This window comes from Lactuca sativa, chromosome 7 (genome assembly GCF_002870075.4).
Source record: "Lactuca sativa cultivar Salinas chromosome 7, Lsat_Salinas_v11, whole genome shotgun sequence".
Lineage (NCBI taxonomy): Eukaryota > Viridiplantae > Streptophyta > Magnoliopsida > Asterales > Asteraceae > Lactuca > Lactuca sativa.
This window is the reverse complement of record NC_056629.2, coordinates 45,611,027-45,622,494: the sequence shown is the minus strand read 5'-3', so window position 1 is coordinate 45,622,494 and position 11,468 is coordinate 45,611,027. Positions and strand designations below refer to the sequence as shown.

The window sequence follows — 11,468 nt, the reverse complement described above, 5'->3', positions numbered from 1 at the left end:
TAACTGGTATTGAACTCACTAAGCGTCACCGCTTATCGCTCTCAGTGTTTAATTATTGCAGGTGATAAGCATCCAGTATAGTTATGTACTATTAGAATATGTAAAATAGATAATTTTATAGCTTTTGTATTTAGTGTATAAATTCCTGGGAAATTATGTAATATATAAAATTTTGTAAAAACCTCGTTAGTTGGTTTGTATCCAGTCTTTTGTAATAAGATCATATATGTAAAATATGTTTATGAATATGCATGATGCATGTTTTTGAATAATATGATGTAGTTTTATAAAAGGGTTCTTTCAGTCATGGTATCAGAGCAGGAGTTTGAGTGAACTAAATACCACAGATTGGTATTTAGACTTAAACCATCGAAAGTTCAATATATGAACAGATTCATTAGGAGTATATGGATACAAACCATAGGAAAGAATTAAGTGGAGTATTGGATAATGATAAATCTTAATATTTTAAAGTACTATGCTACTTCAAAATTTTTAGGGCATTACTTTAAGCGAACCAGGAATTGTAAGGGTTTCTAGGCTTAAACTTGAATTGCTAAGTAATGATGGTACAATGTGTTCCTAGCATGCCTTAGGATTGAATACCTCGCTTGCTATAGTGTGCACTAGCATACTTTAAGGGAGATGCCTTCTATGCTAATATGTGCTAAAAGATAAATAAAATACCCGAAAGTGCGAGCACGACTTGGAGATGCGTGGTGTCACTCTTTCGAAGCATCCACGTGCCGATATAATTGTTTCTATTTTTTCCTATTCCATCGACATGAAACTTTTGAAGGTGATAAGGTTGCTTACGATAGTTGACATCGATAAACAGTCAAAGGATATCGTAAAATAAAATCTATCAACCGATACCGTAAATAGTGTATTAATACCTATAGAGTGGTATTGTACATTCAAACTATGTTTGATGAAATAATAACACCTTTGGAGGAATGTTGTGTGTTCAAAGTACATTTGGATGAGATGAATGTTTTGGTGTAATCCATGAAGTTGTTCCACCAATGACCAGATTGAAGCAGTGATTGCTTATAGAGTTAGAAGAGCTGAAGATGGTAATAAATACTTCGACGATATTGAAATTGATGTTGTGCAAGATTAAGAAGAATTCAATGAAGATCAAAGGAAAGGCTAACAAAGTTTTCAGACTCAATAGGCCAAGACCTTGCCTAACATTGTGCTGTAGTATGCAGTTCGAGTTGTATGGTAAGAGCTGATATGTAACCCTATACAAGATGCTCAGACTTAGTATTTAATAATACTGAGTGACATTTGACTTCTGTCACATCCTTATGAAAGTTCCATAATGTGTTAAGCCGACTTTAACATACTTGATTAAGATGGTGAAATGAGTCATTTAGTTAGGCTGAATGAGTTACTAGTTAGAATAAGGTAGAGTACATAGTTGAAGAAGATATACACTCATAGTGTTGTATAAGAAGAGATATTGTTGTTAGGAATGACATAGAACCAAGTCAAAGCTTGTAGAATATGTTGAGGCGCAGTTAAAATGCAGACTTCCAAGGATAGATTCCTATGAAGTAGACTTAAAAGATACACCCATGAGAAGAAAATTTCACCATATAAAGAAATGATGATGTCATGAAAGGATAATGAAATGATTAAATGTGCATGATGACTTGATATGAGTTAGAAGACGATACAAATAGTTGGAGACCGTTTGTCTCTACACTACCAGGGTAAATTCTGGTATAGTGTGTCCTATAGAGTAGACACTACCCGATAAGATTTTGGAAGTGAAATTCCTATCAACCTAGGGAAAATATTAGGATATGCTAGATCGAGCTTATGCATAAAAAAATTCTAGAAGGTGAATTTAAGAAATCCAAGATATGTTTGATAGAAACGTGAAATCCCAAGTTGAGTCTAGGAGAAATTGTTGTATGTACTTGTTTAAACACACTTATGTGTGAAAAGTTGCTTTTGAAAACTTTTGAATGGTGACTTGGAAAATTGCAAGACAATACTTGGGACGAATATGAGTAGGTGTGAATAGTAGTAGATGCCTATACTACTGGAAGCACAAGACTCACACTTGGATCAAGGAAAGTCACAAGGATACCAAGAAACTAGTAATCGATTCCGTTTTTTGTTCAAGTATGTCATTACCTTCATTTCAGTGATGACTAAGAAAATGATTTTTGTTCAGACCTTAGTGGATATAAAGAATCAAGTCCGACTAGTATAGATTTGCGAAGTGAATTGATTGGTTCAGAGAACCATGTCTTGTGTAGTGACGAAACTTTAGTTGGAAGATTGAAGAAGGAGATGATCGAGGTAGTTGATAAAAGCATAACAAGCTTCATTAAAGGATTAAGCAACCATTAGCTAGAAATACTACTAGTTATGAAGATATTATATCACAGTAGAACATGAAGGAAGGTTTCTTCTATGATAGTGTTAGACTAATAGAAATAAGAGTATGATTCGTTGTGTGTCTTTTGTGTTATGAAATCAAAGGTCATTAGAATATGCCCATTCAAATTGTTGTTGTAGAAAAAGTAATGACCTTATCTTGGGTTGAGTCTATAAATCGAATTTAAAAAAGAGCAAGAGTCTGTAATGAGAATGGAGTTTTTTTTAACTTGGAGATTAGGACCGAAGGCCTAACATAGAATGAAGAGCGAGTGCAGGTTTGAGCACCACCGTCAATTAAGAAGTTTGAAGAGTTTGAAAATCGTTTAGCTAAAGGTCGTACATTTCAGATTACCATAAAAGAGGCACACGAGGACCCGAATGTTGTAACTGGTTCATTTCTCGTCAACTCTAGACCTGCTCACATCTTATTTGATTCTGATTCCTCAGATTCTTTTGTGTCTCATTAAATTGCACATTCTTTTCAAATTTCTTGTTATACATTCGCCCAATCATTTCATGTAGATACCGCGGGAAGTGTATCATTACTTGCTAATAAAGTTTATAGAGATTGTGTCAAAGAAATTTAAGGTTATAGTTTTCTTGCTAACCTAATTCCTATCTTCTTGCCCAACTTTGAAATGATTCTCGGCATGAATTGGTTGTCAAAGAACCACACCGAACTCTTGTGTTACGAAAAGATGGTACGCATCCCTATCAAAGGGAAGGATTCTATTTTATGTCTTCGGTAAACAAAGACTTAAAATATTAAAAATAATCTCTTTCCTAAAAACTCGTAAACTTATATTGAAGGAGTATTGTACTTAGCTAGCCTATACAGTTGATATCTCAAAAGAAGGGAAGAAAATTGTAAATGATGTTCCCATTGTTAATAAATATCCTGATGTTTTCCACGATGATTTTTCTGGATTTCCCCCGGATAGGCAAATAGAATTCTGAACTGGCTTTATGTCTAATGCTGCTCTAATTGCCAAAGACCGCTAGACAAAATTATAGCACTTGGGTAATTGTCGACTGACTAACTAAGAATGCACATTTTCTTGCCATGTGTGAAACAACTTCAGTGGAGAAATACACACAAGTATACTTGGATGAAACTGTTGCGAAACATGGTGTGCCGCTAAAGATTACTTCCGATCGTGATAGTAGCTTCACTTCTGATTCTTGGGCAAGTATGCAATGTGAATTAAGATCTTGTGTCACTCTTAGCACAATTTATTATCCCCAAACAGATGGTCAGACGGAGAGAACAATCCAAACAATAGAAAATATACTGAAGGTATATGAAGCACTATACGGGCGTAAATGTCATACTCCATTATGTTGACATGTTATAGGACATAATGTCCTTGGCGGTCCTGAAATGATTCAAGACACCATTGACAAGATTCAGATTGAACGAGGAAGAATGAAAGCAGCCCAAGATCGACAAAAGTCCTATGCAGTAAAGAGAAGAAGACCCATAGAACTCCAGGTGGATGAATTCGTAATGCTGAAGGTATCCCCATGGAAAGGAATTATGCGATTTAGGAAGAAAGGAAAATTGAGTCCTATATTTATTGGACCTTTCAAAATCATCCAGAGAATTGGTAAGCAAGCATACCATTTGGAGTTGCTAGAAGATTTCGCAGGTATTCATGATGTATTTCATGTAAGTTATCTGCGTAAATGTTTAAGCATATATGATGAAACGGTCCCGTTATTCGAGGTGAAACTAGATAATAAATTAAGATATGTAGAAGAATATGAAGAGATCGTAAACGAAAGAACAACTGAATTACGTAATAAAGAAATGGAATTGGTACTTGTCAAGTGGAAACACCATCGAGGCCCAAATTATACTTGGAAAAATAAGAATGAGATAAGAACGAAATATCCCCATTTGTTTAAATCGTTGTGATTTCGGGGACGAAATCCTCAAAAGGATGAGGTATTTGTAACATACACGTTTAGCTATCGTGTTTTGTTAGCTTAAAAATGGATAATATTAAATATTATATGGTTTTCAGCATTGAGTTCAAACAAGATAGTTTTTTATGAGAATTGAAGTAAAACTGTGTTTAGAATCATTCCGAAAGTGATAGGAAGTCTTATGAGATTCCAATCAAAAGTCAAATGTTGAAGTCAACGAAATTGTAAAATTTAATTTGGAAATAAGTAAAAATAATGTTATTGAAAGTTGTAAATTATCTCGTTAGAAATGTTTAGGCGAAAACCTCATCGAAATCTGAGTTATAACGAAGAAGTTAAGACTTATTGAAGTTTCGCGATAGAACGCCACGACGCCATATGATGTAAAAAGTGAGTTTACGATAAACTACTTTTTAGCGTTTGTAATATCAATGAAAGTCGCAGTATTCGTTAAACCGATAATTTTCATAAAAAGAACGTCCAAATTTGACTTCGTATGAGGAAGTTATGATTTTTCTAAGATTCTGCATAGCAGTACATAGCCTGAAACTAAAAAAAAGTGATTTTTATCCGACACAACCTAAACGAGAATCGAAGGTCTCGTCAATAGTAGTACAATGGTAAAAAGATAGAGGAAAACGGACGTTGGATGAAGAATTTATGAATTTTTAAAGTTCTGGGCACAAACTTCGAAGCTTATCCGAAGGGAACGCGTTGCGTTTGAGGGAACACGTCGCATTCGCATGCAGTGGACACGTATCTCGGATCTTGACACGCATGAAGCCACGTACCTACCAAAACGCGCTGCGTTCCTCTGAGGAACGCGCTGCGTTAACCAGGCCAGCCTCCTATAAATAAAAAGCGAAGCCTTCCGGTTTTTTGTTACAAAATTCACTCTTTTACACCCAATTTCATCTCTCAAACTCTCCTAACACCCCTTGAGGTCTAGGGGTCATCCCTAACACCTGAAGCAAGTCCCGAAGCACCAAAGTTCCCAAGAAAATAATTTTATCAGTTGAAACTTTGCCCGCATAAAGCCCGGTTTTCAACAAAAATCCCCGGTTTCGTCAAAGAAAGTCAATTTTAGAGACGAGGTGCTGCCTAAATCAGCATTTTATCAGTCAATTATTTTATGGTGAGTTCAATATAGGGACAATTGTATGTTAAGCGTTATATGTTCAATGTGATTTTCCATGTTATTATGATAATGGAGCTATACCTTTGACTATAAGTGAATGAGTAAGCATCACTTTGGTATTGGTATGTAGCCTTTCACCATGAAGTGGATGAGTTAGCATTCACTTTGGCATTGGAAGAAGGCTAAGTAGGGCTGAAAGCTTGTAAATGCTAGCCAAAATGTTTATTCAGAAATCGTTTATTTTCCATGCCACATGGGTTGAAGTCTTATTGATGTATATCAAGTTGAAATTGTTATGTCTCATTGATTGTAAATCTTTGAATGAGATTATTTGTTGACATGGAAAGCATGTCATATGATTTACATATGCCTTTGTTGATCTTTATCCCCCTTTGTTTCTGTCATGTTTATATATATATATATATATATATATATATATATATATATATATATATATATATATATATATATATATATGGCATAACGTTATATTGTAACTGTTATTGAACTCACTAAGCGTCACCGCTTGTCCCTCTCAGTGTTTAATTATTGCAGGTGATAAGCATCCAGTATAATTATGTACTATTAGAATATGTAGAATAGATAATTTTATAGCTTTTTTATTTAGTGTATAAATTCCTGGAAAATTATGTAATATATAAAATTTTGTAAAAACCTCGTTAGTCGGTTTGTATCCAGTCTTTTGTAATAAGATCATATATGTAAAATATGTTTATGAATATGCATGTAGCATGTTTTGGAGTAATATGATGTAGTTTTAGAAAGGGTATATGTCAAAAAGAGACTGACAAGATGGAGAAGTTAACCAGGATGTACATAAAAGAAATCGTACGATTTCATGGAGTGCCAATATCCATTATCTTCGACAGAGATAATAGATTTACCACACGGTTTTGGCAATCACTACAAAAATTCTTGGGAACCCAACTAGACATGAGTACGGCATACCATCCCAGACTGATGGGCAAAGCGTGAGAACCATTCAAATGTCGGAAGACATGTTGAGAGATTGTTTGCTAGACTTTGGTAAAGCTTGGGATACCAATTTACCACTTGTCGAATTCTCGTACAATAACAACTATCAAACTAGCATCAAAGTTGCTCTGTTCGAAGCCCTCTGTAGCCGTAAGTGCATATCCCCTCTATGTGGGGCTGAAGTGGGTAACACACAACTAGCAAAGAAACAAGTTCCTGATAGAACTCTCACCGGCCCTGAGATCATAAGGGAGACAACAGAGAAGATCGTCCAAATCCGGGAACAACTGAAAGCATCTAGGGACCGACAAAAGAATTATGCGGATAAAAAACGAAAGCCCTTGGAGTTCTAGGTTGGTGACCACGCCCTATTAAATGTCTCACCCTTGAACGGAATGATATGTTTCGGAAAACATGGAAAACTAAATCCAAGGTATATGGGGTCATTCGAGATTCTTGCTAGAATCGGCGCGTAGCTTACAAACTTCAACTATCGCAGGAACTCGGTGAGATACACCCCACCTTCCACGTGTCCAATCTAAAGAAGTGTCTATCCGATGAGACTCTTGTAATCCCACTTGATGAAATTGAGATAAATGAGAGCCTCAACTTCATAGAAGAACCTGTGGAAATCTTGGACAGGGAAATCAAGAAAATGAAACAAAGTTGTATACCAATAGTGAAGGTCCGCTGAGACGCCAAGCGAGGACCTGAATTCACTTGGGAATAAGAAGACCACATGAAACAAAAATAACCGCATCTCTTCCCTAGTCCATGAGTACCCACTTTAGAAATAATTTTGGGACGGAATTCCCTCTAACAGGGGGATAATGTAACAACCGGCTATTTCTGGTCAATAAAAGTCAAGGCAAGTCAATAAAAGTAAAAGCATGTCAAATAAAAGTCAATTAGATAATTCATGAAAACATAAAGTATAGTTAACACCTTACTTTTGAGGTTTTCAGTTTTTGGAATAAAAAACCACCAAAACCGAAATCACTTTTTGTGGAACAATTAAGGACCAAAATCCCCTAAGCCTTTACCGAGATCCAAGCCTTGACCTAGAACCACCCCACCGAGGGCCCTTCCATGACCGAAAACCCTATAGACCGAAATCACAATGGTTCTTGATTGGAGCTTTTAGACCGAATCTTGAGATTTCGGTATAGATAAGCCGAAATCTCTCATTTTAATCGGCGGCACACTATTCTAGATGATAAATTACAGATTTCAAGGCGTATGTCACATCCTATTTTATCCCATATATAAATACATAAACCGAAATCACCCCATTTCTCAATTTCACTTCATATTCTCTTATAGAATTCTCTCTCAAAGCTCTTAAGATCTTCAAATCTTTGAGTTTTACCTCAAGTACATCTTTATATCTTCAATAGTTCCTAGAAAATCTTCAACATTTTTTCCAGGAAGAACAAATCCTTCAATTAATTCTTAGGAATTAATTGGTAAGTTTGTTTACAATAAAAAGTGTTATTTAACACTTTAATTGTTAGTTATCTAAATTGCAAATGTATTATGTGTTAAAAACTATTAGGATTACAACTCTTTTCATGTGTTCAAGCTTGGCGAACATCCCTAACACTTCATTTTGTAGCCAAGAACACACCCGATGAGTTTTCACGAATTTTATATGTTTTTAGGGGATGAATACAAGTAAAACACAAGAAAACTTGTGTTAAAATACAAATCGTTATATACGCTTTCTATATTTTATGCGAAAAATGCTAAAATACATGAAACATCGTTATCTCTAAATTCAGGAACGTATACATATAAGATTCTCGTACAAATATGCTAGAATTTTCTTACAAGATATATATATATATATATATATATATATATATATATATATGAAACGGGTAAAATTGGATTTCAATAAATAAACTATATTTAAAATAGTTTATAAACTTTAACCCTATTGTAACAGGTTGAGCAAAAAAGGGTATAAATATATACACATACGTATATAATTATTTCATTTCACTTTATTATCATGACAAATTGACAATAGCATACAAAGGATTCATTATTTCAACGAAACATTTATATAAACTATAATAAGTATAGCTTATGAGACATACACACTATTCTTCCTTCTCAAGATACAAAATAAAATAATTATTCCAAAGTATAATTATTTTATACCAAGTAACCCCTATAAAATGGTGATACATACATTTACAAGAATAAGGAATTTTCATTATACTACACGTAAACAGTCAATATAACTTTGTGAGTCACATCTTCAAGTACTTACCTAAGTACCAACAAAAGTCTTGTATTATAACCAGAGTCTCCTGGAGAGAGAGAGCGTGACACATATATATATATATATATATATATATATATATATATATATATATATATATATATATATATATATATATATATATATATATAGATCTATACGGGACTGATAATTCCGCACCTAAACTGTTCGCTATAGTTAGTGTAACATACACATTATTAACCATGTATAATTATTGTGTTTTGTAAGCTTGATAGCTTAAAAGTAAATATTATTAAATAATATGTGAATTTGAGTGTTGAGTTCTAACAAGATAGTTTTATGATATTGAAGTAAAACTATGTTTAAAATCATTCGGGAAGTATTGGAAGTCTTATGAAATTCCGATCAAAAGTCAAATACTGAAATTAACGAAAATGTAAAATTTAATTTAGAAATAAGTAAGAATAATGATATTGAAAGTTTTAGATTATCTCGTTAGAAACATTTAGACGAAAACCTCACCGAAATCCGAGTTAAAACGAAGAAGTTATGACTCGTTAAAGTTTGGCGACAGAACCGACACGACGCCATATTACGTAAAAAGTGAGTTTACGATAAACTACTTTTTAGCCTTTGTGATCTAAATAAAAGTCATAGTATTAGTTAAATCGAGAATTTTCATAAAAAGAACGTCCAAATCTGACTTCGTATGAGGAACTTTTGATTTTTCTAAGATTCGACATAGAAGTACACAGCCCGAAACTCGAATAAAAATTGAGTGATTTTTATCCAACACGACCTAAACGAGAATCAACGATCTCGTCAGTAGTAGTACAACGGTAAAAAGACAGACGAAAATGGACGTCGGATGAAGAAGTTATGAATTTTTAACGGACCTTTCCTGTCCCGGCCTGTTAAAAATATAATGTTAAAAATGAATCACTATCAGCCGACGGAGTCTAAACGTAAGTTGTAGAGCATGATCATACCTACGCATGGATATAAATATCTTCAAAAACGGAGTTCGTATGCGAAGGTTACGAATTTTTCAAGTTTGATAAATCAAAGTACGCCAAGCGTACATGAGTACGCCCAACGTACTAGTGTATGTGATCCGATGTTGGCTACATCACCTACTTCTTCTTATGTGGTCCACATATTGGTAGCCTTGACGTGTCCAAACTAATCCCCTTGTACGGACAACGTACGATGGCTTATGCCCAGCGTAGTGGCTACTAAGGTAGTACCCCCCGCGTACATGAAATTACGCCCATCGTAATCAGGTCCTTTGGATACTATAAATAGGGTGCGAGGATGCCGGAATTTTGGTTACAACTTTTATTCTCTCTCACCCTCTGCTCTCTCTCAAATTATCCTAACATCGCCCGAAGCCTAGGAAACATCCCCGACATCCGAAGCAAGTCCCGACGCACCGAAGACCCAAGAAAATAGTCTTTTCATGTTGAAACTCTACCTGCGCAAGGCCCAATTTTCAACAAAAATCCCCGGTTTCATCAAAGAAAGTAATTTTTAGAGGCGAAGTGCTGCCCAAATTATCATTTTATCAATCGGTTATTTCACGGTGAGTTCAATATAGGGACAATTGTATGTTACGTGTTATATGTGCAATGTGCTTTTCCGTGTTATTATGATAATGAGCTATACCTTTGACCGCGAAGTGAATGACTAAGCATCACTTGGGTATTGGTATGTAGCCTTTGACCATGAAGTGGATGATTAAGCATTCCTTTGGCACTGGCAGAAGGCTAGGCAGGGCTGAAAGCCTGTAAATTGCTAGCCAAATGATAATTCAAAATTGTATTTTCTTTGTCACTTGGCCTGAAGTCTTATTGATGTATATCATGTTGAAATTTTTGTATCTCATTGATGGTAAATCTTTGAAACAGATTATTCGTTGATATGGAAAGCTTGTCATATGATACTCATCTGCCTTTGTTGTTCTTTGTCCATCTTTGTTTCTGTTATATTGATATATATATATATATATATATATATATATATATATATATATATATATATATATGGCATGCCGTTATATTGTAACTGTTATTCAACTCACTAAGCGTCACCCGCTTATCCCTCCCAATGTTTAAACTATTGCAGGTGATAAGCATCAGATATAGTGTTGTACTGGTAGAAGATGTAGATTAGTTAATATTATAGCTTTTGTATTTTGTCTACTAATTCTTGGAAGTTATGTAATATATAAGACTTTGTGATAATCTTAATAGTCGGTTTGTATCCAGTATTTTTAACAAAACCATATATGTAAAATATGCTTATGAATATGCATGTAGCATGTTTGAAAGTAATAATGTTAATTTATGAAAGGGGTCTTTCAGTCATGGTATCAGAGCAGTAGTTTAAGTGAACTAAATACCACATATTGGTATTTAGAATTAAACCGTCGGAAGTTCAATATATGAACGGATTTATTGTAAGTATATGGATAAAAACATAGGAAAGACTTAAGTAAAGTATTAGGTAATGATAAATCCTAATATTCTAAAAATACTATATTACTCCAAAGTTTTAGAAAAATGGCTGAACAGGTGAGTAGCCATACACCATATGTGGGTGGAGATCCTCAACCTGATGTAGTAAATACTCCAGTATCCCCTCGTGAGGAGCGACTTGTGGATAAACTTACTGTTGTTATTCGGAAGACTCTTGAAGAACATAAAAGAATAGTGATAAAGGAAAAGAGAAAGCCACCAGAGAATCTTCAAAAGG

The 11,468-nt window shown here is 34.5% G+C and overlaps 1 protein-coding gene across 1 annotated transcript; it reads left to right on the top strand.

Moving 5' to 3' along the window:
• The first annotated feature begins 3,463 nt into the window (after positions 1-3,463).
• Positions 3,464-4,433, top strand: LOC111891371 (uncharacterized). The gene is made up of 3 exons (XM_023887419.1): positions 3,464-3,653; positions 3,756-4,219; positions 4,428-4,433. Exons 1-3 carry the CDS (start codon positions 3,464-3,466, stop codon positions 4,431-4,433), a joined length of 660 nt encoding a protein of 219 aa, XP_023743187.1.
• Positions 4,434-11,468: the final 7,035 nt, after the last annotated feature.